The sequence below is a fragment of the Corvus moneduloides genome, chromosome 4 (genome assembly GCF_009650955.1).
Source record: "Corvus moneduloides isolate bCorMon1 chromosome 4, bCorMon1.pri, whole genome shotgun sequence".
Classification (NCBI taxonomy): Eukaryota; Metazoa; Chordata; class Aves; order Passeriformes; family Corvidae; genus Corvus; species Corvus moneduloides.
The window spans coordinates 1,854,131-1,876,189 of NC_045479.1; the positions used below are offsets into that span (position 1 = coordinate 1,854,131).

The 22,059-nt window shown below is 39.8% G+C and overlaps 1 protein-coding gene across 4 annotated transcripts in view; it reads right to left on the reverse strand.

Moving 5' to 3' along the window:
* Nucleotides 1-22,059, reverse strand: part of PDE3A (phosphodiesterase 3A) — a 224,560-nt gene that overhangs the window by 32,047 nt on the left and 170,454 nt on the right. For 2 of the 4 annotated variants that reach the window (XM_032107315.1, XM_032107311.1), the window contains 4 exons: nt 11,016-11,276; nt 8,602-8,756; nt 5,235-5,350; nt 1,316-1,535 (listed from right to left, as the gene is read on the reverse strand). In XM_032107315.1, coding sequence (XP_031963206.1) covers nt 1,316-1,535; nt 5,235-5,350; nt 8,602-8,756; nt 11,016-11,276 — 752 coding nt within the window. Of the gene's footprint in view, nt 1-1,315; nt 1,536-5,234; nt 5,354-8,601; nt 8,757-11,015; nt 11,277-14,792; nt 14,880-22,059 lie in introns of those variants that run through there. The other 2 variants (XM_032107312.1, XM_032107313.1) reach the window with 2 other exon arrangements.

Here is a 22,059-nt window from a genome sequence, read left to right on the forward strand (position 1 = left end):
TTTTCAATGGATGTTAAAGGAACAGTGACTATTAGCACTAGGGGATGCCAATTCTATTAGCAATCATTACACCAAAATATTTTAAATAATATGTTTGTTTCAAATAATCAACAACAAAGACTATGTCAGCAATGTAACTATTTGCAATACTTACACAGTCTAAGCATTTGAAAACAAGTAAACTGAAAACCTACATAATCTATAAAACTTACATAGATCCAATAAGACAGCAGTCACAAGTTAATGAGCATTTTACTAGTGATAATAATGAAATCAGTCTGCACATGTCAAAAAATTATATTTCATTACTATCTACAACAACCTTACATTGATTTTTTTTGGCATTTTTAATGCAATTGTTAACTTTTTTTTTTAATAGAAGGCTTCCAGAGATGATTGTCACTTGTGAAATAGCAGTACTTTATTGTATTATTACCACTTCAAAGTGGTAATAAAGGCACAGCTTAATAAGACTGTAGCACCTTTATGCTGTATTTCTGTTGTGTAATACAGTTTTAATTTCAAATGAATCTGTCCAAATCCCAATTTTTGTATACGTTCGGAAAACTCTTAAAAGCACTTAAGTTTCTATTTAGTCATCTAAATACATCTTAAAAGCCTGTTAGGATCCTACCCCAAGCTCCAGTGAGGATGACTCCCTTGAGCACACTTGGAATCTCAGTTTTGACTTTCTGACAGCCACTTCCTAGCCTTGCACACAGCACACTGAGACACATCCAAAGTCACGTGATTGAAGCCAGAAACAAAAACTGTTTCCAAAGATAGTCAAACTTGATAACAGCCATGCTCTCTGCTGGCTGGCCACTCCTCCTGAGAGAAGGCTCAAAATTACAGAGTCTCCAGGCATTGCTGGCCCACCTTTGTCAGAAGCCTACAGGCCAGAAGCTTTTAAACCCTAGAAGTCAGATTTTTCTATTCAACATAAGGTGCCTGCTGTGGAAGACTTGGCCTGTGACCTAAAGGTGACTGCTCATGTTAAGAGCATGGCTTGAGAAGCACAAGCTGTAAGCCTGAGACCCAGCTTTGGGATCAGGTTACTGATAAAGAATTTATTTATGAATCAGGCTGTCCATCTGACAGGAATAAAAGCAATAAACAGCAATAAACATAGCCAACAGTCTTCCAATTTAAAAGCACTTTGTAGCATTAATCTACGCATTTACTCAAGTATTATAAACCTGAAATATCAACACAAACACTGCAGTAAATCACAAAAACTTGCATGTGGGCCAATAGAACATCTTCCTGAGAACAATGTGAAACGATTCCAAGGCATGTCAAATTATTATCTTACCTGCTGCAGATGATGGAGGGACTGATTATAGGGTCTGACAGGCTAGGTGCACTCTGAGTAGAAGTTAAGACTTTGTGTGGCTTTAAGCCCTGCTTGGTGTCAGTATCTGTAGACTCTGGAAATGACACAGAAGATGTTTTTCCAGTAGGACTTGTGGCAGGGGTCCCCTGAATCGGTGAATGGCACGGGGAGGTGAGAGGTGAAATATTTGGTGGGATACCTGGCCAAGGACAAGAAGAGTCTTGTCAATTAACAGAAGTGGCAGATGGGTACTAGTTCACTGTTCTCCTCTTGAGATGCACCAGCATAGTCTCCAAAAACAAAATAAATAACAGAATACCCTCCTCCACTCTGAGCCAAGCCCAGGGCTGTCACAGAGTGATGAACTTCCATTACTATCAGTCACTTTTACCTCTTGAAGATCTGGCTCCAAACACAAAGCTTATTTTCCCTGTTGAGCAGGATGCACTAAATGGACAGGCATGAAGTGAAAGACATATTTGTGGCATGACTGTTGGTACCAACATGTTGTAGTGACAGAGACACACAGCCCCAGGCAGGCAGTTCCCAGACCCTTCTGCACTTTCTCTATCACCATCTGCAAAGCAGGGACAAGGAAGGCTTACACACATTCCCAGAAAATTTGGATTTCTCCATGTTTGAAGACTAGCAATAAACCAAAAAGAGGAATTTTTAGTAGTCATACATTATACAAAATACTGTGCTTCTGGTGCCATTTCTGCATTCCTCATAGATTTTGACCTTGATCTTCAACTTGAGTTTATTTTCCAGTATCTGTTGCTCACTAAGGGAGACTTGCAACCATTACCTGCAGCACACGGTACTGTACACCTGAGCTAGAGTATAGAAACTGCCAATATCCACATGTGCAACCGTAGCAAGATGTAGTTCTCTCTGTCCCTTATTCCACTAAGCACCACTGCCAAGATGAAATGCATCAGCCAGTCCAGTATTTAAACAAAGTGCTGCCTTCTCTTGGAATCCACTTTACAATTCCTAGTCTCAGACAAAATGATCCCACTCCAAGTGCAGAGGAGCAAACTTAATCTATCTTAAAAGGAAACGCACGGAAATTGAGTTACCTGCTGTTCTGAAGTTTGTAGGAACTCAGCCCCAGTTAATTTACCACATTCATCTTCAAAGCCAAAGGATATCAAGGCCTTAGGAACTTGAACCGGTTTTATGTTTGAATTGTGCTCTCTATCTAAATGTATTCCAGACACAAAAATTACCTTAAAATAAGGCAATATGTTGATCTAAGTTTATGAAATATTAACCTTGCAAGATATACATGTACAGTTCCAGTGTTTTTTTCCCTGATAGCAACTTACTGTGATAGGAGGCTAAAATATGATCTACTGTTGACAATCCGAGAGTTCAAAAAAAATTCTGATAGTTACTGTGCTGTAATTTGGAGATATCCAGCATCTCACTTTTGATTAAGGGTATTTCTTCAGCAAAAGTGGTATGTATTTAGTGTCTTAATTCAATGTTTACAAGTGGGATATAATGCTAGTCTTGAGATCAGAACACTACAGCCTTCAGAGCAATTAGAATGTTATCAGATGGCCATGACACAGGAAAATTGCCTTAAAATACAGAAAAACCTGTTTCACATTTATGAATTCATTGAGATATCAGCTTTTCATCCAACAAAAAAAAATTTTTAAAAACATTTCACAGTCTGTTAGTTGCACAGGGGATTGAGTTGGATTATTATCTATCTTTGAGCTATATGTTACCAAGTAATACTCGTAACTCTTAGAGGAAGGAATACATATGGTCATCTTTCAACAATTTGAAACAAGTCCTGAGAATTTAAACAGCACTTTTCACTCTAATCACAGCAGGCTTTCTACTGCTAGTAGGGCTCCAGTCTCTCAAAATATTTTTTGTTGTGTGTGTTTTTGGGTTTTTTTAAGAGAGTAATTTACCAGGGAAGGTAACTGCAAATAAATAAATTTACCAAAAAAAGGAAACCTTTTTCCAATAATCCAACATTCAACCATTTACTGGCAAAAGTGAGAGAAAATGTCTTGCTACAGCAAGGATTTTTTAACAATCAAGAGAAGAGAAGAATAAAAATACAAAGAGAATTTTTTAAGTATGTCCATGCACTTAGGTCCTCCAGAACTTCTTCAAATGTGCAGTGTTGAAAATATAGGACAGTGACTTCAATGTGATGTGAAATTACAGATGAAAACACTTGAGTTTTTGCCAAAATAGGTAGAACTAGCAGTATTTTAAAATGTGAATGTTTTCATGCATAATTGAAGACATTTTATAAATTTTATAGATTAACATATTTACAGAATTAGCTAGAACAATTTCTACTACTAATAATTGTATAGTGCCAATGGAGCTGACATGAAAGTCTAAATTGTATTAAGTAGTGCAAATTGAAATTATGTAGTTGGAACATGAAAACAAATCATAACTAAAAATGCATGATTATAAACAGTCTAAAATATTGTAATATCAATTTTCTACATAAAACACTGATGAAAAATTTTTACTCCTCTCCATCAGCATCCCTAGGAATTGCTTGTGATGGAATGGAGATCTCTCTTCATCATGGGGGAGCTCATGTATTTGGACAACAGAGATGACTATTAACACTTTCTGAAAGCAGGAATTGCTAAATGTAAAACTGACTGATGGGCTTGATAAGTGTTGTTTTCCAAGTACAAGATATTATACACCCACTCCTCTCCCTTTCAGTTTACTGGGATAATCCCTGAAAATCACAAGCCAAATGTTTATTTTGTTCTAAAGTGAATTCCTGGATCCTTGGTACTATGTCTCCATTATTTTCCAGTTAAATTTTATTCATTTGCCTATGTGCCTATTACCTTTTAAGATAATATTTTGCTACTTAATCTTCACTGTGGTAAAACAAAGCAGCTTTGTACAAGAGAACCATCTTTTGTATGGTTCTCTTCAGTTTGAAAAGGTGATGTGATGTGACAGCACTAGAAATGCAAAATAATTGTGCAGCCATATATTCAAACTCATCTCTAAGTTGGGATTCTCTCACTTTTCTAATGTCAGGCCTCTGGCATCTACCAATTTCTATCTGATAGCTCGGTGGCCAGGATCACTGAGTAATATTATCTCAACAGTATTTCTCTTTGGTTAAAAAGCAAGCTGGTTTGAATTGTGAGTTGAAGCACAGGTAAACAGCATGTTATACTGCATTTGTAGAGAGAGGAGAACCACATTATTGTGGATTAAGGCTGCTTCATGGCTGTCATATTCTACATTTCATTATCAATTCCAGAGTCACCTTCTCAATTTCTTTCAGGAAAGAAATACAGGAGTAATGCTTTTTTTAAAGGGTCAAAAAGCTGAGTGAAAAACCCCATATTTCTCACCTCTAAAAATCAGTAAGAATGACCTGTACTTTCTCAATAGTGAATATACAGAGATAGACCTCTGAGTTACAAAGGTTTTGTCTTGGATATGTTTGCATAAGACAAGTCAATTGCTGCTTCCAGCTCACAATGGATTTATGTAGGTTGTGCTTTAGGAAATCTCACTCAAGTGATATGCACAGACAGCTAATGTCACAAATGTTATGCAAAACACCCTGCTCTCAGCCCTGCTATAGTCAAGGGAATAACAAAGATATAAATCACAATTTAGTATTGCATTTGCTGCATCATGTCATGGCTAACTTCTATAAATCAAAAGAGTCAACACATTTACAAAGGGCGTGACTATGAGCTATAGTATTTTAAGCCACTGTGTTGGGTTTTTTAAAATAAAAGAAATAACTATATTATATTGATGGAAAAATAAGAAAAGCAGCAGGTTGGACAGAGAACAAAAGCAGATGCACCAGCTCGTCACAGGGAGCAGTTAAGCAAGGCTGACAGAGCTCAGGATGCCCACTCACCTTGCCGGCTCTGCCTTTTGGCATTCAGGTGGTTGGTAGAGGACACGGCGTAGGAGGTGGAGAAGGACCTGCTCTTTGTGATTGTCATCAGAATGGAGCTGTTCCAGGAGTCAGAGCTGCTAAACCAGAGCACAAACAAACAACATTCAACACAGGAAAAAGCCTCAGTGGCAGATCTTAAGAAGTTAGGAGCTGCAGCAAGAAGTATGTGATACTGAGATAGCACAAAATCTGATGAGGAAAATGACATCTAGGGGTTGGCTGAAATGGTGTTTGTGAGGCACTCAGAGTACTGTGTTCAGCAAAAATATTTACAATGCAGACAGCCTGAAGCTGGACTTCCCTCAATGCTGAGGCCTATTTGCCTTATTTATACAAAGATGCCTTCATTGTATTGTTTTGACAGTACAAAGAGGCTCAAAAGTTGACTTGAAATAAGTTAGATTTATGTTCTCTTTTAACACCTCCTTAAAAGAGCCAGAAGTGACACAAATTCTCAGCAGAAATGGAAACCCAGTCTTCTCTGCTGAATGTGCCACAGCAGATAACACAAAAACCCTTGGGGCACTGGAGGAACTCCTCAGGAGGCTGGGGAGGACTGAAAGCATCCTGCATGGCCATGGTTAGTGGTGTGTCCCTTCATGCCCTAGCCAGAAATTCCTGCTGCATCCCCAAAAAAATCCCACTGACAGACCCTGGAGACATTGGTCCAAGAGAAACATGCTGAAGGAATCAGGGTGCATGTGTCCATGTGTAGGGGGGAACAAATGTTAGTCCCCTACAGCAGCACGGGTTTATGCTTTTAGTCTTTGGGCTGTAATTGTATGCCAGAAGATGCCAAAATCTTCTGTACAGCAAGAAAACTGTATTTATACTCATTTTCCTGAATGACACCCATCAAATGTCAGCTTCTTGCAGGGATGCAACACTGGCTCTTATCAAGCTCTCTGGACAGGTCTGCCAGGCATCTCAGGCTCCACATTCCTCCTCACAGCCTCACATCCAAGTGATGAGGTGACACTCAAGGCAGAAGACAGACTTTTAAAGTAGCATAGCTCCAGCTGAGCTTGAAAAAAATAAACTTGAAAGGGAAAAAAAAAGGATTCTGAAAGAAAAAAAGCATGTGACACTGTGTTACCTCTACAAACATTGTTTTGGAATAGTAAGTACTACCTACAAAAATATTTGTTGGTTGTCTTCATGGGCCAAAATTCTTAAAATCTGTGATGAAGTGAGGCAAAGAAAGAATACAGATGTTTTTTAGAAAAATTTGTTTGTTTTGGTTTATGGTTTTGCTTTTTTTTTTAATTGATAGGAAGTATATAACACACTGGCCCACTGCACAGTAAAATAACCCCCATGAACCAAACCAAACCAAAAATTTCTGAACCGCATTCTTTGATTTCCTGTGGGAGAATCACTCGATATAAAAAGTGGGTGAGGGAAAGAATGCGGGAGCTCTATTATTTTTCCAGTATAATGTCTACCCATTTCAGTGACATGGGGCTGGAAGAATGGGGGATTACTAATCTCAAACTGAGAGTTAAGGGGGCTTTTTTGCAAATAGAAATCCAGAAGTGATGTCCCACATTGTGAGGAACAAGCTGCATGTTTTGTAACTACAGAATCTGCCACAGGGCAATTCCAGGGTCAGCCTCTCTCCTATCCTTCAACTTATAAAATGTTTCTTTCTTTGTGACCAGTGGAGTGCTTGAATTTGGTACAGGGGAAGTGGCAGATAACCAAGATATATTTTTTTCTCTTCAGTTCAAAATTCTTCTCCTTGAAAACAGATCTCTCTTGGTCTGCCAAAATTTTTAAAGCTAGACTTATAGGATTCATTTTCCCCCTTTCTGGAATACACATTGTTTCTCCTACTGTAAAAGAAGTAGTGCAAACAGTAGGCTGGGAGGCTTGACAGAGCTATAATTATACAACTGGCGACATTAAACATAGGAAGAATTGATAGCCTGCTTAGCTGGCTCCTCATGCAGAGTTATATAACAACTGCAGGAAAGGCCCAACAATAATATTTAATTGCTCTCCTTCTCCCTCTGATTCCCATCTTGGGACACTTACACACTACGTGAGAGTGGGATCAACAGTATAAATCACATGCACCCCAGGAACCATAGGTCTGTGAGTGAAGAACATTTGCATTTGGTTACAGCTTCCTTACATTTACTTTTACTGAGACAGATGGGACTTCTCACAAAGGGAACTTTGGCAAAGCACGTATTTTTCTTGCATGAGACTTTCAGGGTACTCTGCAGGCTGCCTTGAGCACCTCCATGCCCTATATGAGAGTCTCATCCATTGGAAAGGTTTAAGTATCTGGAGAAAGGCCAACCTTGGAAGAAAGCAGCTCTTTGGGGCTGCATTCACCCAAGCCACCCAACAGCCAACACTGGTGATGCTGGGCCTTCCCAGGTCCTATCTTTTTCTCCACTACCATCACCAAATTTTGAATTTCAGAAAAGCATGTGAGTCTTCCGATGTCACGGCTCTGAATTCTCTTCTTGAATTTGGTGCTTTCATTCTGATCTTCCTTTCCCCAAGGCAAAGCATGTCTCCACATTCTTTCTTCATCCACCAGCTCCAAGATGATAGCCCTTGCTGTGGTGGGGAGGGGACCTGAACTTTATTCTCACAGGGCGGTACCACAACTTGCTGCTCTCCACCCTTCCTTTGAAGGCTCTGCTCCTTTCTGACTAGAACAGAAATGTATTCATGGATCCAGAAAGGAGGAAATCCTGTTGTAATGACATGATGTGTAGCTATTACAACATTTATTACAACCTTAATTAGGCTAAACCTCTGCAAGTTCCCCAAACAAGTCAGCTGCTGGCTATAAGCAGCTGAGCAGACTCAATTCTCTCTCCATTTCATGGGAGGACTATGTGTTTTATGATACCGGCTTGGGAATCAGACCCCGAGAAGAATGGAAGATGGAGTAGTGCTTTATGAACTGGTTTAATGACAGGACCATATCATTAGGTGAGTTCTTGGAAATGGCTGGGTTAATGGTTACAATTTTTGCTTGGCTGGGCAATGACGACCCCTGCATATCAAGAAAACTTTAACCAGATATCTTGCCTTTTTTCCAATTTTATTGGGCAGTTCTGCATTTCATTAGCATAAATAGATTTTTTAAAATTTATTTTTCTGCCCAATAATATGAATAATTTTGGCATAATCTGACAAAAAATGGGAATGCTGCTTCTTTGGCAAATCAATTTATAGAAACATGAAGTAATTCTAAACCAGTAGTTCACAGCCAGCATTTTTGAATGTTGGACATCATCACACAGAACCAAAGAAATCTGTCCAAAGAGACACATAAAAGTGAGGGGAGGCAATTTGTAACCTGGATGAAGATGATTCATGGGGTTTGATGCTGGCACTGCGATCCCTTCTCACTGGGGCTGGCTCCAGTGTGGGTAATCCTGTGGCTGATGTTGTTGTGGTCCAGGTTGAGGACACTCGTCTCAGCAGTCCTGGAGGCAAACTTCTCCGTAAGCGCTGCGGAGAAATCAGCTCCTTACAGTTTATACAGGCTTACAAAACCTCTACACATGCAGAAATAAAACCATTTCCATTTGCTTAATTCTGTCTGACAACACCTAGTGAGATACTTTAAATCTGGATTCTCCCAGCTATTATTCATTCCAAACACAGCCAATGCTTGAAATGCTTGGAGAGTCTGGACCATCCTCCCTATCTCAAGTTTAAAAAAAGAAGCATGTCCACAGCCCCATAGCCACAGATGTTCAACACCTGATGTGGCCAAAGGTACTTAAACAAGTTATCAGGGCCACAAAGGTGACTGAAGCATCTGTTATAAAAAGAAAGGCTGAGGGAGTTGGAATTGCTCAGTCTGAAGAAGAGATGGCTCAGGGTAGATCTTACCGGTGTATACAAATACCTAAAGGGAGGGTGTAGAGAAGAAGGCTCTTTTCAGGGGTGCCCAGTGACAAGGCAAGAGGCAGTGGAGCAATAACTGAAGTACAAGAAATTTAATTAAAATATAGGAAAATCTGTTTTACTGTGAGGAGGACTGAACACAGAGAAGTTGCTTGAAGAAGCTGTGAAGTCTACATTCATGGAGATGCTCAAAACCCAACTGGACATCCTCCTGAGCAACCTGATCTAGGCTGAGCCTAGAGAAACTTTCTCCTCGATGAGCTGAGGGATAGGACTGGACTAGACAATCTCCAGATGCACTTTCAGCCTCAACTACTCCGTGATTTAAACTGTCACGAACCCTCAGAATCAGAGATTCAAGGCAAGAGAGGCTGTAAGAAAAATAATGCAGGAGAGTCCAACTTTTTCCCCTACTATATCTACCCAACCCAAATATTACACACTGAAATAAAACTTTCATGCTCTGGGATACAATGCCTCAAAAAGCTTAGAGAAAGCAACACTGTTTACAGCAGATTTTTCTTGACCACCCTGCCTTTTTCTTTTATCTGACTCTTCCATTTCTCCAATTAATAGGATTCACATGTTTTTTTCAAATTTTTGCTGACAAATAAAGGATCTTTTTTGGATCCAGATTTGCTGTTGCAGATCTTGTAATTTTGTCAGTTGTTTCTCTTGTGAAGTTCTCATGAAGTGTTTATAGTTAAGAACTAAAATAAATATATCTGCAATGGAGAGCTTCGACTTTGCCAGAGGGTCAAGAAATATGAGATGGAAGACATCTGTGGTTCTGAAGCTCAAAGTTGCAGATAAATATGTTAACACATTATCTCCTTACACGAAATACTCTGTGTCAGATGCTTAAGGTGAAGATCCTAAATCTGCTTTTAGGCACTTAAATAAAGACCTGCAAACTATTTGTTTTATGAACCATAATACATTTAGGTCAGTGAATTCTTCAGTCAGATTAGTTCTCTGTAGCTTTAACTCATTTCTTCATCCTTCATTTCTCTTCTCCTCATAAGGTATTATGCAACAGCAAACTGCTATCTGCTCCCTGCGTTTACTCATGTGATAGCAGTGTTCTTTCCCTCAGAGCCTAGAGTGCAGCCATTATAGACATGGTCACTGAAATAAACTGGAAAATGTGCTTAAAAACCTGTGAACATCCATTTCATACATACAGCTGCTAAACAGGCAAATAGGGTGGTAATTATCATCACGCTACACTATAATAAAGAAAGAATCACGAGCATTGCAATTCAGATGCCTGGAAATGCTGGAATGAATACTGGCTGTGCCATTTAAACGGTACAAACATAAAAGCATTTGCCTGTGCACACATACTCTGCCTATATTTAATTTTTCAAGGGAGGCTGCAGTACAAAAGCATTTTGGTTTAGTTTCAGAAATGAAATGTAAGCTTTGCAAGATAGCTAATTAGCAACAAATCTACAACTCAAACTACTTCAAATCTGATGTGCTCTTTCCAGGTGTTCACTTACTCAGTGTGGGTGGTTAACACTGGTTATTTCCTGTCTGATCTCTGAGCATTCATTAAGCCATTTTTCAAGGCGTGTATATATATCTGTGGTTCTGTCTTTTTCTTCTCAAGACAACTTCCATGAGCTCACAGTATTTGTCATACTAATGACTGTGATGGTATTTTTGTTAGTTTGTGGGGTATACAACAGTTTAGACTTGATCCAAAGCACCTAAAGGTCATCAATAGAGACTTCTTCACTGACTTCTGTACGTTTCACTCTTCTGGTTAAGGGAAGGAAGAAGAGATGAAGCCCAATAACATCTGAGAGCCCAGTGATGTCCCTTTAGGGAGAGCCAGGCTCCAGCACTCACCTTGGGAATAGCTAGTTTCTCTCCTTTCTCCGGACATTCCTCCGAGTCGGAGCAGGTGTAGTTCTCACTGAAGGACACCAAGGGATTCACCCTTGGCTTGTGGATGGCCTGGAAGGTTAACTGTGTATTGAGCAGGTTGCTCACTGTTCTCAGCGACGTGCACACATTGGGGGGCAGCGAAGGATCGGCCAGAAGGTCTGTGATGAGCCCGTGTGCTTCTCCCATGACAGCGATATCCACGGTGATACTGGTACCAGAAGACTAAAGAAGAGAGAAATAATATATATAAGACAACAGAAGTGAACAACCTGCTGAGTACTACCTCAAGCTGTGGTGAACTCTCTTCATAGCTTCTGTTAAAGCGGTTACAGGTGGAAAAATATTAACATAAAATAATTCTTTAAATACAGAGAACAATGCTGAATAGATCAATCAACAGTCTGCAAAGATTTTGTAATTCCATCATATCTGATTTCACAGCTTTCACCATCTGCAGCTGACTTAACCCATCTGAAATGAATTGTTCAGGCTCCCGATGGAGACATGGTCAATAGCCAGAGCTTATTTGCACAAATAATTTTGGAGACATGGCTTAGGATGGGAGGAGTCTCTCTTGAGAGATACCTGTGTACTAACTACGGAGATATCTAGAACAACTAATGTTCATTGCTTATGCCTGGATGAATGAAATGAATCCCAAGCATATACTGAGATTTTTAAAATATCCCCGTGCAGCTAAACTATAGTATTCTGGTATGGTGGCAACAGCACTCTTCTCCAAGCAATTGCATATTGGGCAGCTGTATCAAAACGGAAATGGAGTAAAAAGTGAATTTTTTAAACGTTAAAGTTGTCAAGTCTGTGAATTGACAGATATATAATACAATTGCAAAGGACTGGGTATCTTTAAACTCTGATAAACAACAGTGAGACTTGGATGCACACAGAAGTAGAACACCTAAAAAGGCAGGAGGCATATGGAATTTCAGTGCATTTCAGCCTCACTAGCTGGTGCCCTAAAACCCACCATGAATTCTGCATGGAATTGCTAATTCAAGGCACTCCAAGAGTGGCCATCTACCCTTTCTTGTGTCTCTGACACATAAGCTCAATCCTGCTGCTACTGTTTGGGACTTAGTAGGTGTATGTGCAGTTTCCCAGAGAGACCACTGCAGCAGATTTTGTACTAATTTGCTTTCATATATTTCTTAGAAAAAGCTAAAATACACAGTTTGCTAAATGGGGAAGTTATGTCTGTGAAAAGAGCATATAAGTTACTTGGAGTGGCAGGCAAAGAGCATGGAGAAGTGGTCAGACTCAGAAGAAGAGTGATTAAAGCCCCAGCCAGGAATGACTCATCAGTGACAGCCTTCATGGACCTTAAAACACAAAGAACAGAGTAACACAACTCGACACTACTTTGTTCTCAGAAAAGGCTTTACAGGCAATAAAAAAGTATTTCTGAGGAAAGTGATATATTAGTTAAGTATAGCTAAACCTCTTCTGTCTGTCTTCCCAGTTGCATAACGTGGACATCAGGCCCTTGGCAAATAGATATTTCACTCCACTGATCCCTTTCTCATGTCCTACTTCTTGCTAAGACAGAGGTAGGCTGCAGGACCAGAAGATAGGCTTCCTCACTTACCATCCTCTCCTGCTGCCAGAAAACCAGCCTCCTCCCCCATTTCTCTGCCATGCTATGAAATAGCACAAAACAGAAACTGCTTGATCTACTGGAGTGCTATTTCATGCTACTGAAAAAAATTAATGCCTGAATTTAACTTAATGGCTCTTTCATTGCTTAACATCTCAGGAGCGCATGCAGAAGATTCTGGCAGATGCTAAAGAAAATTCTTAAATTAAAGGACAAGGCTTGGGATGGGAGTAATTAATTATCTATCTTAACCTCAGCCATGACAAATGGACCAAGGGGGAGTGAGGCAGAATACATCACTCAAAATGCGACAGAAGCCTCATATTTTCAGCAAAACTGTGTCATCTACAGTTTAAAATTCTATTAAGCCTGGAGCCTGGAGTTGTCGACCACCAATCAGAGACAGAGATTAATACTTCTACGAAGTAAACAAGTCTGACTCAGCAGGCTATAAGCAGAGATTCTGTACAGCAGTACTAATATTTTGCAAAGCAGCCAGCATTGTTCTCCATGATTAGTACCAAGTGGGGAGAGGGAGAGCCCTTCTCTTCTCAATGGTGGATTTCTGCCACAGGGCCTCCAGCTCCCTGTGTTGTCATGTGTGTTGGTGACCCCTGCCTTAACTCTGAGACCCAGCAGGTTTTTCCCACTCAAATGCCAGGCTGTGGTGAGTTATGCGAGTCATGAAATATGAATGTTTCATCCATCTCAGGGTGAATTTAGAGCACGATCAGACGAGTCTGACTAGGTAAAATTACAGCTATGTAGATTATTATTTTCTAAAAAATATTACAAATTGAATGCATAGGAACATTTTAAAATATGTTACTTTTCAGATTCTCTACTACAAAACAGTGGAGAACTGTGTATGGTTTGCAGACCATTATTCAGAAAGTAAATGACAATGTGGTTCTCTAAAGGGCAAGGAAACCTGGAATTTAGTGCACATCACTTTGATGATGTGAAAGCAAGAGAGTAAACTGGTGAAAATTTTAGATTAATGTAATTGCATATGTGCATATGTATTGTACATATGCACATACACGTGCACACAGATATATATGCACGGAGTCTTTTTTTAGGGTAAAAGTGCATACAAAATCCATGCTCAGCCTTTCTAAGTTGTTTTCTACTAACGTGCATAGCCTCTGCATGAACGGATTTGGATTCTTTCCAAACCACTTTACTCATTGAAGCTCCAAGGCCGGATACTTGGGAATAGTGGCATAAACAACGTTTGCAATCAACACTAACAAACAACTAATTTGATGAAACAAAACAAAGCAACGAAGAGCTAAGCTAAGGTGAATTTAATTTCACAATGGTCAGTGTTCATTTACTCATCTATGCCAATAATTATGAATGCAGTTCCCTCCCATGAATTTTGGATAAGACTGGCTTGCTGTTCACTTTGTGACTTCATTCCAGCCCTGATTTCAGCAATGTCATGCAGTGACTAAAACTGAAACGCTCTAGGGCATGAGAATGAGAAAGCAAGCAGGCCAGGAACAAAAGCAAAACTAAACAGGGTCATTTTTAACTAAGGTAAGAAGAAAAATTAATTCCTTACAATGCTGAAAAACAGCTGGTTTAGGCCACGGGGCCATCTGGAATTACTAACTGGGCCCAAATGCACTTGCTGCATGTTTTGAGGGTTTGTTTTATGTACAGAAATTAAAAAAAAAACAACCCAAAACATACTGCTGCATGTGCAAAAGTAGCATGTCCCAGTATCACACAGACGATTTTTGTCAGGGCAGGAAACAACTGTAAGGAACACTCTTATATTCAATAAGAAAAAAGTATAGTGAAAAATTTTAATAATCATTTAGAATTTTTAGGTTTGACTCATCTGTTTTGGAGTCTGCAACATGACTAAAAAAGCTTTCAAATTTTGCATAACCTTCAGTGGGCTTTTCTATTAGTTCACAAAATCCTATTTGTTTTCTTCTGTTAAATTATATTATGCACAAAACTCTTAAGAATAGCTTTTTACTCAGTAGGAGGAAAAAGCAGATAAAACTGTGCAGAAAAAATGAATTTAGGAAAATAGGAATAACAAATTCCTTTAGCCATAAGACCCGATAGATAAATTTTGGTATGAACTATTCCTGTTGGCTCACCTGTGGAGCAGATTTGACATCCGTACACTTAACAGATGCTTTACCACAAAGAAAAGTCTTCCCCCTTCCCATTCATGTTTTGCATATGATTCTCATCCAGCTTAATGAAAAAACACCTCTCTCTCCAACCTAGAAAAAGGGTGATTATCGTGACTACACAAAATCAGTCAAAACTTAAGCAGGAAAAAAACCCCAAACCAATTATCAATTACAAACCACAATTCCTTTCATGCAGCCTCATGTTAGGAAAAAATAAAATCTTCATTTGCTGTGGTTTGTACAAGGAAAAGCAATGAAGGCAGAGATGTTGGCCTTTCACAACGTTACACTCAAGAACACTCTGTAAGCAAAAGAATGAGGGAGGCGAGGAGGAAAAAGAAAAGAAAAGCAGCATCCAGCGTATCTTCAATCTTCACACAATTACGAGCAACTATAAATCACAATTTGATATGGTTTCCAAGTCACATCATAAATGTTCAGGCCAAGCTGTCTGGAAACAAAATTAAAAGCAAATATAATTCTCCATTATTTTAATGTCCACAGAGCAATTTGAAGGATAAACATCAATTGGCTTCTATGGAAATAATGAATCATTTTAAAGGCGCCACAGACTTAACTACTCCACCTTCCACTGAATGACTAAGGAAAAAAAGCGTGCATGCAATACTTTCACATTTCACTTTTCTCCATTTAAAGCTCTAGAACTGGAGTGTTTTTATTTTTATTTCTCTCTTACTTTGTACTAACAGAAGATTTCAGATTTTCTCTTCTCTGGTGAGCAAGCAAGATGTTTATGACAATCTTTTCTCCAGCTTAATGAAGCACAGCATTCCCACTGCTCTCTGGAGGTGAACCAGCCACAGGCTCTGTAAGGCACACTCTTTGGTGGGGCTGAAAATAGCATCTTCCTGTTGTCTCATCACATTGATCAAAGAAAACCTTTCCAAGGCATCTATGTAGTCACCGACTTTGCCACTGAGTCTTTAAAGCACCCAGAGCCACATAACCATAAACCAGACACTGACGCACAAAAGATGAGCCCACAATGAAGGAAACTTAAACCTTGCTTGAGCCATAACGATTTTCATTTTAATCCTGGCTCTAAGATGCTTGAGATGGCACCACTACAGCAAAGCAGACCTACCTGATAACAATTACATTGAACTCTGATCTGCAGAGCAGATAATGTCATGACTGCCCCATGAAGTGTGTCTGTAGCATGAGCACATGCCAGAAAGATGCCAGAGTCCAAGGATCACAGAGCAGCCAGAGCAAGTCTTTCAAAGTAGCTCTGCAAGCAGAGGATCTAATGAAATGGGTCTCACTAAAGAGTTATACTTTTTGTCCCCTCACTGTATTGCAGTGACCCTTTTCCTCAGCAATAGACCTGAGGCCACAGAGTCAGCAAGAGGCAGCCAGGCCTGGGGCTGGTGTGCATGTTGTTGAGCAGCTGGCTCTGTAATCTCACAGTATATTAAACTACCAGTCTTCTACTAGCAAGCAAAGCCACTGATTTGGACCTTCCTCTGGTATCCCACCATTGGCTAACATAAAATTTCTAGGAAGGTGACCATCTCTGAAACTTCCTCCCATCTGCCACATTTGTTTGGAACTGTCACAGAGGAGCATGACCATGTAAGACTACTTTCTTTAGAAAACCAGGATGACAACACCACCATCCTTTAAGAAAGAGACACTGGTTTGGGAAGGAAATACTTTTTCCCCCTTCTTATAAAACCTGTGGAATGTATCACTGTCTATAGCACACTTTGTCTGGGGAGGCAGCTGCCATCCCCACATCCTGCATCTCTACCTTAGGTGACACCACTCACAAAGCTCATAGTTACAGCTGACTAACTTTCTTCCATTACAGGATCTTTCAGTTCATGACAGCTTTGTCAGCCAAAGAGCTCAGACTGAAACATATACTGCCAGGTATTTGTCTGGGGTGAATTATTTCAGTGTTTGAGAAAAATTGCTCAGACATTTACAAGAAGACTGTTGGAGTCTTTTATCCACGCTAAAAACTCTTCGTAAACTGATACCACTTAATCTGCAGCAGGCACTGAAGGTGCAGGAAGGCCTTTTGCTTTCCCTGCCTTGATAGGTCCAGATTTGGTTGTGAAGTCCCTGGGAGAAACGAAATCAAAGCCAGCCCTGCATGACCTCTGTGAGTTATGAGAAACCCACCATCAAACTGCCCTAAGTGTGCTCATCTCCACACACTGCACATGTGTCCTCATGCACTGTGCACAGCATTCCAAGGGGCAAAGGATCACATTTAAGAAACAGAGAACACATTTGAGTTCTATGCAGTTTTGGTGCCATCTGTAACTTTCAAGGGAGGCAATCAGTTCTTTCAGGTTACCTAGCAGGCTTTTCCAGATTTGTTACACACACCGAAAGGAAATGTCCTTGTGGTCACTAGCAACCAAGCAATAATAAAAACATAGATGCAGAAATAATCTCAAGGAGTGGGAGGATTGGATTTGTTAAGATTCAAGACCTACAGACCAGGAAATTCCGAACCCGTCTGGATGCAAGTACTGGACACAACCCAATGCAACATAATTAAATCCCTGTCATTTATATCTGACAGAAGGGACCTCAAATGAACTAACTCCACTGGTACTGACATAAAGCAGTACTTAATTTTCCACCTTCCCTCCTGCCCCAGTAGAGCGCAGCTGGAAAACCCTGGAAGGCATAGGGAAAAGGGGCAGAGGGTTGTCCCCAGAGAGTGTGCTGGGTGGCACAGCATGGCAAGGGACAAGCTGCAACCAGCCATATATGTGCTCTGCCTTGGGCTTCTTGGGAAATCCCAGCTCAAGTGAAGACGCTCAGACAGTTGGGATGACCTTCTGCATAAGGCACGCCATGAGGAGGATCCAGGGAAAGCAGCTCCTGGAAGGAGGAGAGAGCACGAGCTGAACTTCCTGGCTAAGAGCCGCTGGTCACAGCTTGCAAACCTTGTGGAAACTCTGACGCTGATGTTTGATGTTCTCAGCAGAGCCTTGGGGACTCAGTCACCCAATTCCAAGGGACTTTCCGTGCTATTTGGCTGCCTAAAAACATTAAACTATCACGACTATCCAGCCCAAAGAACTACTTGATGATGTAGAGTAGATCACAGAGTCAGTCACAGTCAGGGTAGATTATTTAAAATGTAGACACCACTACAAATAAACTAGGAACTTTAAAAATTATTGCTTTTAATTAAAGCACAGCAGATGGGAAAAATTAAATTCTAAATGGGGCTGAAATCTGCTTTGCATAACACAGACTGAGGAAAACAATTCTGTACTTCAGAGGCTGTCCTCAATTGTCTTACATTATTGTTCTCCAATTTGTACATCAGATGGTCACAAATTGGTAGCTTGAAGCTGATAGTTTGTGTTCATACGAAGAAAACAGTGACAACTGTCTTCAGCCTCAACTTGAGCTGCAGTACCACAAGCTGGGACCTAGCAGGAGTGGGATGCTGGGTGCACACAGTGGAGGATAAACCATCTATTTATACCTGGTGATCTTAACCATTTGAGTTTACAGCTCCAACATCCCAACTGCCTGCTTAGCATGGAAAGCTATTTTAATTCTACAGTGAACTAAAACAGAGCAGCCAAATATACAGCATGAGTTTAAAAAAAAATCCATTGAAAGCAATAATCACCATTCTGCCTTCTGTGTACTAACTAATCCTCCCACATTTTCAACTTGACAGTCTCAGTTACACCAGAGCAAAGCCAAAGGAGTCACACACTGCCATATTTTCTCCCTTTCAAAGTATTTCAGGCTCTTTTGGGATGCAGCTTGAGAAGAGACATCACAATTAGCAGCAAACTTCAGAAATATGTATGAAAATAACCCCAGCTAAAGATTCACATCCACCTCAGCCCTTCACTAAGAACTGCTGAACAGTATTAAGAAGAGCATTACCAAATATCATTAAAAACGTAATGCAAATAAATGCAGCCTCTAAATGAAGATAAAAGATTGGGGGGGTGGAGTGAAGAGTTGCTACACAGGGTGTCAAATGTATTTTCAATTACTAAAAAGGAATTGCCACAGGAGAATAAACTGAAAAAAAAAGAAAATTTGGTAAGGTTTTAAAAATGAGTGTTAAAAACCAGAATAAGAAAAAATTAGAAACCAGGAAGTAATCATCAGTGAAGCTGTAGATAAAGAGCCTTTAATGTTCAGTCTGTTCTTACTGGAGTTAGGACAGGGATTTGGAAATGACAGCAGGAGCCAGATGTATATGTCGGGCCATGTTTTCCATATGCTGCAGCAACAGAGCAGAAAGATCCCATGAAATTCTCCAGTGACCATGAACACTAATGATATTTAGTGGCCCATTTTTAAGGATGGGCTTTCCCTGAAGCCAAACGCAGACAGAGATATTCTCCACGTTTTGAAAAGGATAAATCCTCTGCACATCAAACTCCAGTGAGAGCTTCACAACAAACTGGTCAAATTTTAAATTTTTTTTCTTCTCCATCAGACCTTGTGGTTTGCATTATTTCAGTTCTCCTGATTTTAAGCACTCGCACTAATACCAGTTAATAGCCACTGAGTGCTACAGATGCCTCCTCCTCTTTCTCATGACTTTATGTCACTAACGAACTCCTCTGTGAAAAGAATTAATCATTTTTCTGTAACACTTGGCTTTGGATTCTTATATTATGACTCATGCAAGAAAAACAACTGTAGCCCTAGGGACTTGCAGCCCCCAAATCCTTCATCATAGCTGCTGCAGAGCTATTATTTCTCTAAGTCTCAGAGCTACTAACATCTAAAGCCACGACCTGCAAAAGACACACTAAGCATGCACTAGATGTGAAAATGCCTCACCTCTCCTGGATTATTTCTATGCTGACTCTTCAATGAAGATCAGAACAGAGAGAAACAGTAATTCATATACAAGAAAAATAAAACACTATCCTCTATATGCCTTCTGTGGTATTAAAATAATTTTTTTCACTTACCACAGATGTAAACTGACAGACCGGCAAGCCCTGAGGACTGCTTTCAACCTACTTCATCCTTGACCTGCAAGGACCAACTTAAAGACACACTAGTTTCGTTTATACTGTGGGCTCATTTTGCCTTTGCTGTCATGAATGAAAAAAAACCCAAACCAAAACAATTTGCCTGCTGAGATACAAGATACACCAGCTGATCGCCACAGGTCAATGCCTGCATCAGATGGCCATTTTCAGCCACTGCTGCTCTGGCCTGTAATCTACACATTGGATGCTAAAGGCTCTAGGATTTTCTAAGTCATCTCGGCAACCTCTAACTTCTTCCATGTAGCTGGTGGCTGATTTGTCTTGTACACAGTTTTAATCTAAGAAAAGTTTTAGTTTCAACTTGTGTCTTTTAGGTTGTGAGCAGTGCTTGACTTGCACTTTAGAAAAAGAAAAAAGTAAAATGCATGTAATGTTCCTAATTATGACACCCTGGCTGCTTCTCAATTCCAATTAGAGATAGACCCAATCTGTACTTCTGCATCATTAATATCTCACCATACTGAACTCTGACTGTCTGGCTCAGGGTCTGCACTATTTTATGAGGGCCAAACACTTCTGTGTTTTTGGAAAGCTTGGATTCAAATTCACATCTAAATATAACAGCACCAGCTTCTCATTTACAAAAGGCAACAGAACCATAGAGACCAAAAAACAGACACAGATCATGAAGCACTGGTGCTTATGCTGGCAACCACACTAAACAATGATTTCTATCTCCACAGTGAGTTATGTTTTTTGCTTGGATGTGGATATTAAGTAAAAAAAAAATCAACTGTGGGTTGCACATGGGCTTTTTTAAATGTTAAATATCCTTGTGAAGCTGAACTTCAGTGGTTCATCTGAATCTACTCCAGTAAGAAATCAGTGGTTTTTTCAGTAAGTGCAATAGAAGCACTTACTACTACTGAATAGGTAGGCTGAATTGGTCCTGGTAGACAGGTTAAAAGTCTTAACTGAATTTTTAAAAGGAAGTATAGAAAAGAAGTTATCAACATACAGATCTGTTTTACCACCTAAAATCAAAGATTTTGGAAGATACATCAATATAGAGCCTTGACATTTTAGCTCAGAACTAATCCTATTAATTGGTGCACACAGCACTGAGCTACTTGCTGATGAGACTTACAATCACATGATTGAGCCACAGAGCTCTCTTACACAGAGAACAGTGTGGTGTCCTTACAAACAAGAAACAGCAGCTGAAAGTAGGCAGCTCAAGGATTCGCAGTGCATTGACAACTTCAGACAAACACAAAAAATATTTTGTACTGACAGAAAAATTATTGGTTTTGGAACTTCCAGCAACGGGAAGGGCTTTTTTTGGCTTTGCTTCAGCAATTTTAGAGTAGCTTTATTAAAATATAGGAACAAGAAATCACATCAACTTCTCAAAACTTAAATCTTTAGTTTGAAAATGATGAAATGAAGTTCCTCAGTTGTTTTTTTCAAAAAGGTTATGGCTTCTCTTTGTGAAGAACAGCCTGGTGCCCATATTTGCATTGTTTTCTGCATTAGACTTCTGTAGAGGCATAGTGTGTCTCTTGTGGTGAGAGGCTCACAGTTGAATTAAATGGGATCCATAATGGATTAGACTCCAGAGATGACTTCAATATTCAAGTTTATTAACACTGGTGACCTAAGGCAGGGTACTGAAGCGAAAGATCTCTCCCCAAAGTCAGTTTAACTTTGAGGGGTTAAGCTCAGAACAACAAAGATAAAAGACCAGTTTAATCACAAGGAAACACTTGACTTCATACTCCTGACCTTGGTGAACAGTCACGCACATCTCTCATTGAAATGCTTTATGTAAACATATTTGTTAACAAACTGAAACAGACCACAAGCTAAATTGTTTGCCATACGGTGCTCTGACTGATCAGCTGATGAAGCATATGGATTCTGTCTTCCTAATTCTCTATTATCTTCCTGACTGCTTCCATCTGAGTGTTACAAGTGGCCTCAGATATCCTATTTATCCCATTAAAGTAAAATAAATAGATCCATAAATTGCTGCTCAATTCTCTCTGTACACCCTCCTTCTCCTCCTAATGCATTTGAGAGACTTTTGGCAACATTAGGAAACAGCCTTCTCTAGAAAGAAGAATCATTTCACTTAAATGATTTGTTCTTTTAATTACTGTCATTCCTAGCTAACACAGAGCAGAAAATGCATATCAATAATGCTCACTGTGCAACAGGTTGGCATTTTGCCAGGAATCTGAAGACTGCCCTTAACC